The sequence below is a fragment of the Lissotriton helveticus genome, chromosome 1_1, assembly GCF_964261635.1.
Source record: "Lissotriton helveticus chromosome 1_1, aLisHel1.1, whole genome shotgun sequence".
Lineage (NCBI taxonomy): Eukaryota > Metazoa > Chordata > Amphibia > Caudata > Salamandridae > Lissotriton > Lissotriton helveticus.
In genome coordinates this window covers 1,113,520,021-1,113,536,367 of record NC_136057.1, presented here as the reverse complement: position 1 = coordinate 1,113,536,367, position 16,347 = coordinate 1,113,520,021, and the positions used below count along the sequence as shown (strand labels likewise).

Genomic DNA, 16,347 nt, shown 5'->3' with positions numbered 1-16,347 from the left:
ACTGCTGATTGTCCACACCTTTTCTCGCCTGTCAAGCCACACCCCCCAAGAAAATTACTTGTTAAAGAAGTATTAACAATATAAGCAGATCCAGGTGCTTTTTGAACATAGCTATGAAAGATGATGATCGATCACGTAAGGGTGATTGTTCTGGAACCTTTGTGTCAATAGTGAGAAAGGGAAACACGCATTGGAAATGCAATAGGTCTCGCAATAGAAAAGTTTGAGCTTTTGATGTGGAAAATGTTTTTTTTTTTTTGCCAAATATAAAAGTATTAATTACGTTTTTACAAATGGCAATAGTTATAAAATTATCACATGTTACATGTATAGCATTAGTAAAGGTACAATTTATAGTTTTCCCCTGTTTTACATGTATTGACCTGACAAATAAAAATGTTTTAACATGAACAGAAGTGATAACCTTTAACATATTGTTCTGACATTTGTAATAAAGTTTGAAACATTGCTAGAAAATAATTGAACCAGTTGTTGTTGAATGAATTGTTGCACAGATTGATGGTGTTGTGGCGCTGAGTGATGTTGTTTTGGCTACAAGTGATGCTGTGGCGTTTAGTGATGCTGCTGTTGCACATAGTGATGTGTGGTGCCCCTCAGTGACGCAGTGGTGGTGCTGAGTGATGCTATGTTGATGCAATATATAGAGTGAGTGCGATAGATAGATAGAGAGAGGCTGTTAGATAGAGGGAGGGCGATAGAGGGTGGACGGTAGAGGGAGAGCGATAGAGGGAGGGCGATAGAGGGAGGGAGGGTGATAGAGTGATGTAGGGCGTTAGAGTGATGTTGGGCGATAGTGTTTGAGGGTGAAAGAGTGAGGGAGAGCGATAGAGTGAGGGAGGGTGTTAGAGTGATGGAAGGGCAATAGAGTGAGTGAGGATGGTAGAGTGATGGAGGGTGGCAGAGAGTGCACAAGAGGCGGGGGTGGAGGTTAAAGTAGACGGCTGGGGAGGGGGAGATATGGGGAGGTCTGGGTTGGTGCAAAAGGAGGGATCCGGGAAAATGCTACTGAAGAAAACCAGTGGACGATGTAAATGGAAAAGGAGCGGCTAGTGAGGGAGAGCAGTGGGAGGAAAGAGTACAACATGGGAGAGGATGGTGAGAAAGGGGGGGTTGCATAGAAGGAGGCTAGCGAGGAGGGGGTGAGTGCTGGGGAAAGGAGGAGGCTGGTAGAGAGGACACTGGGGGGGCAGAGGCTCGTGACAGAACATGGGGAAGGAGAGGAGGCATTTCAAGCAGCTTGAGTGAGAGGGCGAGGGTAGCGGGCACAGAGGAGGCAGGTGAGGGAGAGCTCATGAGGGCAGAGGCGACTCACGCAGAGGCTGGCGAGAGAAGAAAGGGGCACACAAGGAGGCTCTGGGGATCAGCGCATAAGAGGGGGCTGGCGAGGGGGGGCACGTGAGTGGGTGGTGTGGAAGAGCAACGTGGGAGGGTGCAAACAAGGTGGCACTGAGGGACAGCAAGACGCTTAAGGTACAGGAGTGAGCTTGCGAGGGCAGAGAGGAGAGCACGTGAGGTGGCTGATGTGAAAGAGAAGCAGGGAGGAGGTGGAGAGGAGGCTCTGAGGCAGAGCTGGCAACTAAAGCTACAGAAGGAGTGAGGTAGTGAGGGACTGCCACAGCGTGAGAGTGCAGAAGAGGAGCCGCGAGGGGCTTGTGTGGAAGAGCAGCAGTAGAGGGGGTGGAGAGCAGGCACCGAGGGCGAGCAGGAAACCAAAGCTAAAGGAGTGAGCTAGTGAGGGACTGCCACAGCGCGAGAGTGCAGAAGAGGAGCAGCGGGGTGCTGGTGTGGAAGAGCAGCAGTGGAGGGGGTGGAGAGCAGGCACTGAGGGTGAGCAGGAAACCAGAGCTAAAGGAGTGAGCTAGTGAGGGACTACCACAGTGCGAGAGTGCAGAAGAGGAGCCGCGAGGGCCTAGTATGGAAGAGGAGCAGGGGAGGGGGTGGAGAGCAGGCACTGAGGGTGAGCAGGAAACCAAAGCTACAGGAGGAGTGAGGTGGTGAGGGACTGCCACAGTGCGAGAGTGCAGAAGAGGAGCCGCGAGGGGCTAGTGTGGAAGAGCAGCAGTGGAGGGGGTGGAGAGGAGGCTCTGAGGGAGAGCAGGAAACCAATGAACACCTGGAATACAGTGAAGGGGTGAAGGTGAGGGCGTGTTTAGGTGGGCGGGGTTAGCGAATAGATGGTTCTACCACGAGGAACGTGACGGAAGCAAAAGGGGGGGAGGGGCAAATGAGACAGCAGGTGGAGGGCAGGAGGTCCTAAAGAAGTTTGTGAGGGAGAGCGGTTTGAGGCGAGAGATAAAGAGGAGTAGTGACATGGTCTGGGCAGGGGGGCTGCTGGGGGGAGCCACAAAGGAGAGAGTGCACAAAAGGCGGGGGTGGAGGTTAAAGTAGACGGCTGGAGAGGGGGAGAAACGGGGAGGTCTTGGTTGGTGCAAAAGGAGGGATCCGGGAAAATGCTACTGAAGAAAACCAGTGGACGAGGTAAATGGAAAAAGAGCGGCTAGTGAGGGAGAGCAGTGGGAGGAAAGAGTACAACATGGGAGAGGATGGTGAGAAAGGGGGGGTTGCATAGAAGGAGGCTAGCGAGGAGGGGGGTGAGTGCTGGGGAAAGGAGGAGGCTGATAGAGAGGACACTGGGGGGGCAGAGGCTCGTGACAGAGCATGGGGAAGGAGAGGAGGCATTTCAAGCAGCTCGAATGAAAGGGCGGGGGTAGCATTATTAAAGACAAGCCCGGAGTTGTGTTTAAAGTAAAAAAAAAAACGAGACACGGCCTACCGGCCGTGAAAGTGAAAGTACGGCCGGCCGGCGGTGAATAATTAGGGCAGGAGAAATCCTTTGAAGAGCTGCTGGCGGCACCAAGCTGGGGAACAGATGGCTGGCGATTTGATGCTGTGCACGTGCATTTTAACTCATTGCGCTTGCGCATTGACCTATAAGCGCACGTGCACCGCATCAAATCGCCACTTTGGTTAAACTCTGGATAAGCCCCTATAACTCTCGCCAGCTCGAATGCGCAAGCGCATCGGCAGGCGAGACCTAAAAAAGTCTTTGGAGTGGCATTGCGCATAGGGGGGGCGGGGGAGAGCATTCCTTTGTAGTGTGAAGTTCTCGGCAGATGAAGCGTCGCGCTTCAAGAGCCTGGTGGGGGGGTGGGATGCGAGCGAGTGGGAGGGAACGGGGAGCAGGCATAAGGGGTGGGAGGGAGGCTGATGGCTTTGATGTGGACGCGCGGAGATGGCTTTGATGTGAAGCGGTGATGTGGAGTTGAGCGGTGGTGGGGAGTTGAGCGGTGATGGGGAGTTGAGCGGTGATGGGGAGTTGAGCGGTGGTGGGGAGTTGAGCGGTGGTGGGGAGTTGAGCGGTGAACAGAGACTGAGGAGAAAGCAAAGAGTAAACAAGGGAAAGCTATACAGAGAGCAACAGGGAGTGCAGGGTTCGGGAGAGAAACACACGAGAGAGAGAGAAAAAGAAAGAGGGAAGAGGAAGGAGGGAAGAGGAAGGAGGAAGGGGGTGAGGAGGGGAGGGGAGGCCGAAAACTAGAGAATTGGCATTGCTGTGGGGAGGGGGGAGCAGAAATGTGACATGGCCTGGGGAAATTAAAGCCTTTGATGCAGCAGGGGGCGGAGCGGATCCCAAGTGAAGCTGCTGGCGGCAGATGGCTGGCTTTCATGTGCACGCACAAAAAAATGCTCCTGTAGTTTAACCAAACGGAAAGGGTGGCAGAAAAGATATTAGAAAATGTGTTGCCATGTAAAATGCAGATTGTAAAAAAACAGGTACCAGGATGCTGTTTTCCAAATCTTTGTACAATATACATACAGTTTTAAGATTATATGCTTATGCACCGGTAATCGGTGAGGAGAGGTCAGGTGCTCAGAGATGTGTTTGTTCAATGTGAGGCAACAAAGAAGCAGGCGGGCTGCCTTATTCCTAATCTAGTGCATGAGGTTTCTTCGTTACATTTTGTACATAGTGCAAACATGGCCCAAGAGCATTAAAGAGCTTTATATAAGCACTAGATTACATGACAAAAAGGGAGAAAAAAAATAAGGCACAGAAAGATTAATTCATCACAGGATGTTGAGCTAATGCCGGGATCTAAACCTGCTTCCCCAGTTCCTAAATTGGCAGCTCTGGTCGTTAGGCCACATCTCTAGAGAGATGTACGAAGTACTGAGGCAGACAAGATAAACTGCACTTCAATAATGATGTTGAAATTAAGTTAGTACCTCTTTGATCGTTTTACTGCAAAATTGTGAAAATTATGAGACTCTAGTTCAGAACAGTTCGAATTTAGCTGTAGGACAAGGCAACCCAAGAAGTGCCAGTGCAAAGTGTTGGAAGTAACTGTGGCCAAGCATCTACTGTAAACAGAGGCCACGTTGTCAGTAAACTTGGAAAAATATGTAGCCTGGCCCAACCTTAAAAGTGTTGCAGTCACTGTGGGTGTCCCACTTGTGGGACACCCCCGCGCCGCACGGCCACCAGCTGCTGCGTGTGCCCCTTGCCCTGCCACCTCTGCCTCGCTGCCGCTGACCACGCCCCCCTCCGGCGTGCTCCGCGATCGCCTGCCGGCTCTCCTGTTACTGCTGCTAGGTGTTGTCTTTTGCCTTGTTTTTGCCGCCATTTGTGCCTGTTTTTAGTGATTTTGTTGTGCCTGTGTCTACGTTTTCCTTCCTGGTTGTCCGCCTACCTCGCCGCCCTCCGCTCTCCCTTCCCGCCACCACCGCTTTCCCACGCCCCTTTTCTCTTCTGTACCCTCCCCGCTCCCGCCTCCCAGCTGCTCCGCCCACCCGCGCACTTGGCCTTAAATGGCGACCGTGCGACGCAGGTGAGTGTGACCCACTTGTGGGACACCCCCGCGCCGCACGGCCACCAGCTGCTGCGTGTGCCCCTTGCCCTGCCACCTCTGCCTCGCTGCCGCTGACCACGCCCCCTCCGGCGTGCTCCGCGATCGCCTGCCGGCTCTCCTGTTACTGCTGCTAGGTGTTGTCTTTTGCCTTGTTTTTGCCGCCATTTGTGCCTGTTTTTAGTGATTTTGTTGTGCCTGTGTCTACGTTTTCCTTCCTGGTTGTCCGCCTACCTCGCCGCCCTCCGCTCTCCCTTCCCGCCACCACCGCTTTCCCACGCCCCTTTTCTCTTCTGTACCCTCCCCGCTCCCGCCTCCCAGCTGCTCCGCCCACCCGCACACTTGGCCTTAAATGGCGACCGTGCGACGCAGGTGAGTGTGACCCACTTGTGGGACACCCCCGCGCCGCACGGCCACCAGCTGCTGCGTGTGCCCCTTGCCCTGCCACCTCTGCCTCGCTGCCGCTGACCACGCCCCCTCCGGCGTGCTCCGCGATCGCCTGCCGGCTCTCCTGTTACTGCTGCTAGGTGTTGTCTTTTGCCTTGTTTTTGCCGCCATTTGTGCCTGTTTTTAGTGATTTTGTTGTGCCTGTGTCTACGTTTTCCTTCCTGGTTGTCCGCCTACCTCGCCGCCCTCCGCTCTCCCTTCCCGCCACCACCGCTTTCCCACGCCCCTTTTCTCTTCTGTACCCTCCCCGCTCCCGCCTCCCAGCTGCTCCGCCCACCCGCGCACTTCGCCTTAAATGGCGACCGTGCGAACGCGCAGCGGTCACGCGCAGCGGGCGCGCCGATTGTGCGCCGAAGGCGCGCCAAAGGTAAGCCCGTCTGCGCCCGTTCGCGACCAGCGCCAGGACCCCTGGCCCCCACCGACGGAAGCCGACCCGACGAACCTACACCGCCGCCGATCTCACCGCACTCAACACCGGCCGCATCCCAGGATGTCATCGAGCCGCCCCGAAGCACACCCACGGACCCTTCAGCTGCCACGCCTGCAAGTTCACCTGCATCCGGACTCACCCTGCACGAGCACTCGCCAAGCCGAACACCAGCAGCAACCACCTCAAGTGCATCCTGCTCAACACCCGCTCCGTCCACAGACACGCCGTAGAACTCTGGAACCTCCTCGACACCACCGCCCCTGACGTGGCCTTCCTCACCGAGACCTGGATGAACGCCTCCTCAGCCCCAGACATCGCCATCGCCATCCCGGAGGGCTACAAGATCATCCGGAGGGACCGCACCGCCAACCAGACGGGAGGAGGCATCGCCATCATCCACAGAGACACCATCCGCATCACGACCAACACCGACGACACCCTAACCACCGCTGAACACCTGCACTTCCAGATCCACACCAACCCGAAGACCACCCTCAGAGGCACCCTGATCTACCGACCCCCGGGTCCACGCACACGATTCAGCGAGGACATCGCCGACTTCGCCAGCCCGCATGCCCTCCCCTCCGCCGACTACATCCTCCTGGGGGACCTCAACTTCCACCTGGAGAACAACAGCGACCGCAACACCATCAGCCTGCTCGACAACCTCGCCAACCTCGGACTCAAGCAACTGGTGACCACCCCCACCCACCTCGCCGGACACACACTCGACGCCGTCTTCTCATCCAGCAAAGACGTCACCTTCAGCCACACAACAGGACTCCACTGGACGGACCACAGCTGCGTCCACTTCAGCTTCAAAAGAACGACGATCCACCAACACCAGCAACAGGTTGCCCGAAGAAGCTGGAACAAGATCACAGCCGACCAGCTCACCGCTTCCTTGAGCCAGCACCCCCCCCCCCGCCAGCTCAGCGAACCCCAGCCAGGCCGCCGACAACCTCACGAAGTGGATCAACAACAGCGCGGACGAACTCGCCCCTCTGAGAACCCCGCCCAGCAGACCCTGCAGCAGAAAAACACCATGGTTCACCGACGAACTCAAGAGCTCCAAGAAGAACTGTCGAGCCCTCGAGAAAGTCTGGAGAAGGGAACCAACGACGGACAACATGACCACCCTCAAGCTCGCCACCCGGAAACACCACCAACTGATCCGCGCCACCAAGAAAAATACATACAAGGACCGGCTGGACAACAACGCACACGACAGCAAGGAACTCTTCAACATCGTGAAAGAGCTCTCCAACCCCAACGCCGGAAACAATGACATCACCCCGTCGCAGGACCTCTGCAACTCCCTCGCATCCTACTTCCACAACAAGATCACGGACATACACAACAGCTTCAGCAACCAACCAACGCAAGCCACAACCGCAACAACGCCACCCACCACCACCCTCCGCACCTGGACGCCGATCAGCACCGAAGACACCATCCGCACAATGAACTCCATCCATTCCGGATCTCCGACTGACCCCTGCCCTCACCACGTCTTCAACAAGGCCGACGCTGTCATCGCACCCCACCTGCGGGACATCATCAACACCTCCTTCGACACCGCCACCTTCCCTGAGAGCTGGAAGCACGCCGAACTCAGCGCTCTTCTCAAGAAACCCACAGCAGACCCCACCGACCTCAAGAACTACCGTCCCATCTCGCTCCTCCCGTTCCCGGCCAAAGTCATCGAGAAGACCGTCAACAAACAGCTGGCCGCCTTCCTCGAGACGAACGGATCCCTCGACCCCTCACAGTCTGGCTTCCGAGCAAACCACAGCACCGAGACCGCCCTCATCGCGGCCACCGATGACATACGAACTCTGATGGACGACGGAGAGACAGCGGCCCTCATCCTCCTGGACCTCTCCGCGGCTTTCGACACTGTCTGCCACCCCACTCTAATACAGCGCCTCGGCAACATCGGAATCCAGGACAAGGCACTGGAATGGATCGTCTCCTTTCTCGCCGGAAGAACACAAAGAGTCCGCCTACCACCGTACAAGTCAGAGGCCACCAAAGTCATCTGCGGTGTCCCTCAAGGATCCTCACTGAGCCCCACCCTCTTCAACGTCTACATGAGCCCCCTCGCGGCCATCGCACGCCAACACAACCTCAACATAATCTCCTACGCCGACGACACCCAGCTGATCCTCTCCCTGACCAACGACCCCGCCACCGCCAGAGCCAACCTGCACAAAGGGATGAGAGAGGTAGCCGAATGGATGACGACCAGCCGCCTGAAACTGAACTCGGACAAGACGGAGGTCCTCATCCTGGGCTCCGCGCCCTCCGCCTGGGACGACTCCTGGTGGCCCCCCGCCCTGGGCACCGCACCCAAACCGACGGACCACGCACGCAACCTGGGCTTCATCCTGGACTCCTCCCTCTCCATAACCAGACAAGTAAACGCCGTCTCCTCGTCTTGCTTCTACATCCTGCGCATGCTACGCAAGATCTTCCGGTGGATCCCCACCGAGACAAGGAAGACGGTCACCCAGGCCCTCGTCACCAGCCGACTGGACTACGGCAACGCCCTCTACGCCGGAACCACCGCCAAGCTCCAGAAGAGACTCCAGCGGATCCAGAACGCCTCGGCCAGACTCATCCTCGACATCCCCCGACGCAGCCACATCTCCGGACACCTGAGAGATCTGCATTGGCTCCCGGTCAACAAGAGAATCACCTTCCGTCTCCTCACCCACGCACACAAAGCCCTACACAACCAAGGCCCGAGCTACCTCAACAACCGGATCAACTTCTACACCCCCAAGCGCCTCCTCAGATCTACCAGCCACGCCCTCGCCGCCGTCCCCCGCATCCGAAGAGCGACAACAGGAGGAAGGTCCTTCTCCTACCTGGCCGCCAAGACCTGGAACTCACTCCCAACCGACCTGCGCCTGACCCAAGACCACCTCTCCTTCAGGAAGAAGCTCAAGACCTGGCTGTTCGAGCAGTAACAGCACCCCCCCCCATACCAGCGCCTTGAGACCCTACAGGTGAGTAGTGCGCTATATAAATGACCTGATTGATTGATTGATATGTGGCCGACTTGATTATGCTTTTAATACAATAATTGGATTCTCAAAAGTTATACGTGGTGCAAGAGACCCAAAAGAAGTGTGGAAATACATTTATGGTTATACATACTGATTTAAATAATTATTATGGCGCTGGCTCAGCGAAATATCCAAGGACAAGGAAGAGGGAAAGAAAGGATGGAGGCTGACGGGCCAAAAGAAGGAAAGGAAAGAACGAAGGAAGAAAGGGTGCAGGGTGAACAACAGAAGGAAGGAAATTGAGGAGAAACGTAGCCGCAGATTCTTTGGACATTAGGAAACCAACCATTCATGTGGTAATACGATCCCACTGCCACAAAGGAACACTGCAATCAAGGGCTTCCGGTTTACCTTTGAGAAACCCGACCCGCGGGGAGAGGGTTAAGATGTCCCAAGGATACATAAGAAGGGGAAGGAAATTATACTATGGGATCTCAGGAACTCAATCAAAACATATCACTTCACCACATACATTAGGCGACAATCGAATGCAAAACGAATGCGAAACGAGACAAATGAATAACAACAAGTTAAAAAAAATAAAAGTACACTGGGAGGGAGGAGGAGAAACGCGAGAGACAGCCTGGCAGCCGTCAAAGTGAAAGTACGGCCGGTCGTGGGCAGTGAATAAATTAGGGAGGAGAAATGCCTGAGAGTGCGAAATGATCCCTTTCAAGTGAAGCTGCTGGTGGCAGATGGCTGGCTTTCATGTGCACGCGCTTTTTAGGTCAATGCGCTTGCGCATTGAGCTTGCTTTTCACAGGCACAGCATGAAATCGCCCTTTGGTTAAATTCTCGTTAAGCCCCTATATTCTCGCAACAGGCGAGACCTAAAACTTAGTGAGGTTCACAAAGTGGGTTAGTAAACTGAGTGATGCAGAGGTAGGTAGGTTTATAAATTGAAAAGTGTGATTAATAAATCTATCAGTAAATACATTTAATGGCAAAATGCACAGAGTGAAACTGAAAATTGGCAGCTAAATCAATTGAACGATCTGGTGATGATGGATGGCAAATAACTAGCATTAATTTTGAATGCTTTATAAAGGAACACTAATTATTTACTGAGACTGACCAAACTAGAGAAACAGAAATTAAGATGACGTAGATTGTAGTTTTAAAGAAAGTGTGTTGGAGAAGAGGAAAATATTCATGTTTGAAAATATTTAATATTTCATAGCAGAAGTCCATTATAACTGCAGTAATTTCCTCTATAAACGTTAATAAAGAATTGGAGATAAAGCTTGTGTTACCATTGAAGTAGAAGAAGAAAAGAGGACTGGAATAGGTGATTGTGCAGTAGTTGGTAAGCTGGAAGGATTTAATCTGTATCGTAAATAGCAGTTTGAATGTAAGAAATAATTTCCCATCCAGGCAGTTGCTAGAGGGACACAGGTATTGAGAGAAACTGAGAAAGAAACTGTGGAAAAACGTCCATCTCAGTTGATCAATTAACAGGAAAGAGGTGTAGTATAAAGAGAAAACCGAGGGGCTCAATAGTTTGCCATATAAAAAGAGGAACTCCTTAGGAAGGGGGTCCCTTCTAGGAAAGTAAAAGTATAAACAGAAAGAGGTTATTGAAGCCATTTCAACTGGCTACTAGATACCCAAGAAAGAAAGACTTGGAGTGGAAGAAAGGTTGTCAAGCTTGTTTTGTATAAAGATAATATTGTTTATAGTTAAAGTAAGTTTGAAACTAGTAAGGGGCTTTTCTCAATTTTTCTGGTGGTGATTTGAGACCATGTTTTGCCCTTTTCTTTAGACTGGATAAATAAAATTGCCCAGATAACATAAAGCAGATACAGTGCATTCAATTATTTGTGGAAATTCTATACAGTTTTTCCAGTAATTTGCATCAGTCAATTTCCAGAATAATATTATGTTATGTAATAATTCTAGATCTAAATATATTCTAGAGCCAAACAGTAAGTTGTGCTTAACTACAAAGTGATTTTCATTCCATAGATTTTTCAGAACCCCACAGCCATGATGCAACAGCTATTGACAACATCTCGCCAGTTAACACTCGGAGCATACAAGCATGAAACTGAATGTAAGTGTTGGTAAAATGCATACTGTTACAGGAATCTTTGTTTTGTTGAATTGTGTTGTCTTATTTCAAATAGATTTCAAGGAAAGCTTACATCTTACCTTTAGGAAACTGGTGTTTTGTTGCAGCCCCCCCTACCCACCACACACACTTTTGCCTGGTACCTGGTGCAACTTTGACTGAAAATGTGCAGGGTTCCTGCTAACCAGGTCCCCAACAAGTGTTTTTCCCTAAACTGTACAGTTGTTCCACAATTGGCAACTCCTTTAGGATCCATTAGAAGTCCCTAGTAAGTGGTACCCCTGGTACCTGGGACCTTGGAACTAAAGAAGATCCCGAAGGGCTGCAGGATGACTTGTGCCAGCCTAAGGGACCGCTCACCAAGCTCCTGCAAACTACCATTGCAGCCTGCGTGTCTTGCTGCAAAGAAAACCGAAGAGTCAACAAGGCACACATCTCCGTGTGCCATGCCAGCAAAACACTGCATGTGGTATAGGTAAGTCACCCCTATGGCAGGCCTTACAGCACTAAGACAGGGTGCACTATACTGTTGTGAGGTCATATCTGTAAGAGTGGATATGTCCTGGTGATATCTAAGGTCACCCTTAGATATTACAAGTGCACAAGGAAGCCATGTACATGGGCTGGACACTCAAAATTACAAGTTCCCCAGCTACAAGGCACATAATGCACACAGAGGGCACCTTGAAGGTGCCTCCAGAAAACCTACCACTACTAGTGGGTTGACTGACTGGTCTCGGCCAGCCAGCCCCCCTACGGTTTCTGACACCGTGAGGTGAGAGCCTTCGCTCTCGGAGATCAGGAACAAAGCCTGCTCTCAGCAGAGGTGTTCATCCCTCTTCCAAGCAGGATGGGCATTCCAGAGCAGGAAGCTTCAAAGGTTCTGCCGCCTTTGAAATGTGACCTAGGTCTCTCCAGTTAGTGGACGATGGCCGCCCCCCGTCCTGACCCCATTTTTGGCAGCAAGACAGGCGGTAAAATTAGATTAGGAAGTGTGCCCACCCTAATCCAGCACCACCTCTAGATCGAGCCAGCTGATGTAGCCAGAATTCTTCGTCTTGTGTCAGAGGAAATTATCCTATTAGGGTCAGGGTTATGGCCACTTGCCGCAGGAAGTGGTCATGTAGAGGGTGTACTCACCCTACAGGTAGGCAGCCCATTGGCTACCTGGTACTCCCCTTAACTACCATAAATTGAGTATTTAGGCGACACCCCTTGCCCCAGAATTTCAGTTTGATGGACCTAAATTTGAAGAGTATAAAGAAGAGCTGCTGAACCCAAGACCTGAGTGCCTGCTGCAGAGTTTGGGCACGAAACCCTGCCGGCAGCTTCAAGACTTGACAATTGAGGTGAACTGTCTCATCCTGCTGATGTGTGGCCTCTGAGGACTAGCAGCCTTGCCAAACCGCCCAAGAACTCCTTCGGAGCAGAGGAGCTACTCCCCTGCAGACTGCAGACACCGAAACCGCAGAGTCCAGTCCACCGGCTTGCTGCTCCCCTGCCCGACTGACGCAGCACCTGACCAGGAAGAGGTACTCGTGCTCTAGAAGATCAGATCTGTCGTCCCCACTTCCACTTCCACCTCCACCCTCCAGGTGTGGAGGCACCAAGACCAACCCGAGCCATGCAGTACCAGTCCCCAGGGTACTGGACGACCCGCAAACAACACCAACATTGAAGAGTCCAGTCAGGACTCCAACTATACCAGAGCCCAGCACCCGCTGAGGGACATACAGACCCCTAAGACCCACTTTGAGAGTAGCCCAGCAGTCCAGAAATTGGTGCTGCGAGTTGTTGGCCCTTGACCGCAAGGAGCACCTTCACGCACCGGCCCGGCCAACTAACCTACTCTGCACTCAGCCCTCCCAGATGGGGTAATGATGAACTGGTTGTGCTCCTTGTCCCTGAGGCCCTTGCGGCCCGAGCCTACATTTGGGAGCTCTCAGACTTGCTTCTAAGTCCCCTTGTACGGCCTCTCTTTAGAGAGCCCACAGCGCACCAGCTACCAACTCCCAGCTACTGGCGGAATATGAGACGCATCAGATGAACTGTTGGCAGAACATTGGACCTTGGCTTCCTGCTACACCAAACCCAGAAGGTGACCCCTACAACTGGCTGTGCTGTCTGCTTTTTCCTCCCATTGGACTACATGGTGCGTAATTGTGCACATCTTTGAACTATTTGCGTATTTTTGAAAATTCATAAGAAATACAGTATTCATCTTCGAACTTAGTTCTTCGTTAGAAAATGTATATAAAAATAATTATTTTTCTAAATTGTTCTCGGATTTATTCTTTGTATGTGTTCATTTATTGTGAACACACAGTTTATCTCTGAGTACAACAAAGCTGAGCACTACCCTCTGATTAGCCTAACTGCTGGCCCTCACTACCACAAATAGAGCATTAGTATCTTCTACTTTTGCCTCTGTCAACTAATTGTGGACTCACTGCACTCTTTGCTCAGTGTACTTCTTTTAGTTCTCTTAATAGAGAGCCAGCTTCCAACATTACCTAAGGATTATAACTCCCAAAGTTATATCCACATCCCTCGTTCCATGCATGTCACTATATACGAATCTGCTAAGACTGGAAGTGTCCTTTCCAATTTCTTATAACCAATGGAAGTCCTAAACTGCTATCTCCATGTTGCAGTTCCTCTTTTAGTGGAGCCTGTTGCTGTCAACTCTTGTTTCCTGTTGGTGAATGATGGCTCCCTGTTTTTTCTTGAAAATCTTCTTTTTTTATTATTCCTGCCTACCTCTTCCACTTGCAGGTCATATACACCGCATCTGTGGCCTCAAGCAAGGCATCATTTGCAAAAGACAATTTTCCACAGCTGCTCCATAAATAGTATGTCACTTGCTAAAGAACCTTCGGTCCATGTTATTACTGTCATTGTTGTCTTTTTTCCGTTGCAGTAGCCTAGGTACTCGTTTCTAGTCCATTTAAATCAGAACAATGTTTCATGATATGGACCCCTATATTTGGAAACCATGAGGCACTTCTAGTTGGCTCGGAGTCACTACTACTTTTGTCACCACTGAAAACTTTCTGACATCTGAGACCATCTTAACTGGTCACCCTCTTGACTGCGTCCTTCCAGACCCTGAACGCTGATGTTAGTGTTAGGGCCTGTTTTGGGTTGGGTGGTGGGAATTTGGACTAAGGAACCTTTGGGGTTTTTTTTGCTGGAAATTCGACTTCACAGCCTCATCCCATTTAGATGTCTGTCCTTGCACAGATTCTGAGCATGTAGACAAATTGTGTTCAATTGTATACTTTATATCTGTCTGGCACTTTTCACCATTGACTAAGATGTGTTTAGACACTGCAGCAAGCGCCAGAAGTTGTTGCCCTAAATAGTAAAATTAGCCATTGGGCTCAATGCTCTTTGAAGTTCTAGAAAGTAAACATGATGAATAAATTTGGACTGGTATCTTTCCCCGAAGTTGTCGCTCTAATATCGGGAGGAAGAGAATTCCAGAATTTTGGGGCCAGGACTGCGAATCTTAGACCCCCCAGTTTCTTATGTTTGAAAGAAGGAGTAACTAAAAGGTTGAGGTGGGAAGACCTAAGATTCCAGATAGGGGAGTAGCTCTGTACCCGAGAAGAAACAAACACTGGACATTTGCCATGGAGCACTTTAAATATAATGCATCCCAACTTGAATGCACTACGTTCAGCAACCAATAACCAGTGTAAATTTTTCATGATATGGGTGACATGGTGCCATCTGGGCTGGTGATATCTAGTGGCCTGATTTTGCACCTGTTGCAGTCTTTTGGATTGGTATGCTGGTATACCAAGGTAAAGAGAGTTGGCTTAGTCAGTGTGAGAGATGACTGAGGCCAGAACTACTTGGGTCAGGGCATCAGTGGTAAGAAATCTGCTGATTTTCCTGATCCTCCGGAGCTGGAAGAAGCAGGTAGAAACCACTGTTCCAATTTGAGATTTCATCGACAGGTCACTGTCAATAGTGATGCCGAGGCGTTTGATAGATCTGGATGGAAGGGGGGGATTTCCCAACTATAGTGGTCAGAAGTTGGAGTTCCAGGGTTTGAGGGCCCTCCGATTAGGATCAATTCAGTTTTATCTGGTGTTCATCCAGCCTTACAAGGTAGTGTTTCCTTTGTTTTTTGTTTTTTAATTGTGTGTTATCAAATTAAATACTTAATAAAGGCCTTTCCTTCCTGTAAGGTATTTTACCAACTGAAAGTTGTTGGTAGTTTTCTTTGGCACGCTGTATCTAATTTTTTAACACCCCGCCCCCCCCTCCCCTTCCCACGTCCACTTTATAAAGTAAGCCTTAACTAGTCGACTTGGTTACCTCTGGAGATTCACTAGCCCAAAGAGTGTAACTTGGTGGTCAGATAAAAATGGTATAAGATTGGTGGTTCTGGGACATCAGTGGCAAATAGCACTACCTACTTAGGAAATTGTACATTTACCACTGGCTGAAGATGGAAATCTCTGATTTGATTTATAATTTTATAAAGTGCTCGATTGCCAATGGGCGTCTTGGCGCTGACATAATACTACAACCTACATCCAGCCTGATCTATAATACTGAAATAGTGATAACTATAGAGATGCAGAAAACAGCCAAGTTTTTAACTGTTTGCAAAAGCAAAGAAAGTTAACCTGACTTTTAAGAGGAAAGGGCAGACCATTCCAAAGGTTCAAGTGCAATTAACTAAACTACGACCGCCTCAAGCAACTTTCTTAAGTCAAATCAAATCAAATATAACTTTATTCGATTGTTTAAAAGCAATCATAAAAGTGTACATAAAAACATTTCATTAAAATTCATTAAGATTCGTTTTACAAATTCTCAATGGCCACAGGAAAATTCATCAATAGCAAGGGATTCAAAATTCATAGTATCATATATCTTAAAGTGCATTTATGTGATCATACTTTTTCTACTACACATCACATTTTTCAAGTATAGAATAGTTGTTGCAACACATAGGTGATTATCTAAACATTGAATGCTTATCATAGCCACACGGCATTGCCGGTGGCCCATCTCTCTCAGCAATGGTAATAAAACGTTATGTCTGACCACGTCATAAAATTTACAAAAGAGAAGAACATGAATAGTACTCTGGGGTGAAACATCATCACAGGGACAGGGAGGTAATTCATGCATCCAATTGTTTACTGTAGGGAAACTGACCAATCTATGGAAAATTCCAAGTCTAAAACGAGATAATAGGAATCTTTCATAATTACCTGGCACATAGATTAAGTAGGGCTGAATATTAAAAGTTGTTAATATCATTTGATGTTGCAGAACAGTGGGTTTTAAAACCTCAGATGTGATTCTTAGAGAATCCAAGAAAGCTAAACCCTCCTTCTTCAGGTCTTTACGTGAAATGGCTGAGAAAGTAGGAGGATTTAAGAAATAATCTAACTTTCCGATATCTGTTAGAAATTTACATACGTAGCTCAG

At 50.0% G+C, this 16,347-nt stretch overlaps 1 protein-coding gene across 1 annotated transcript in view; it reads left to right on the top strand.

The window, feature by feature from the left end:
* The window catches only part of YEATS4 (YEATS domain containing 4), a 164,679-nt gene that overhangs the window by 93,442 nt on the left and 54,890 nt on the right, over positions 1-16,347 (top strand). Inside the window, exon 6 of the mRNA XM_078678831.1 lies at positions 10,785-10,872. Coding sequence (XP_078534957.1) covers positions 10,785-10,872 — 88 coding nt within the window. The remainder of the gene's footprint in view (positions 1-10,784; positions 10,873-16,347) is intronic.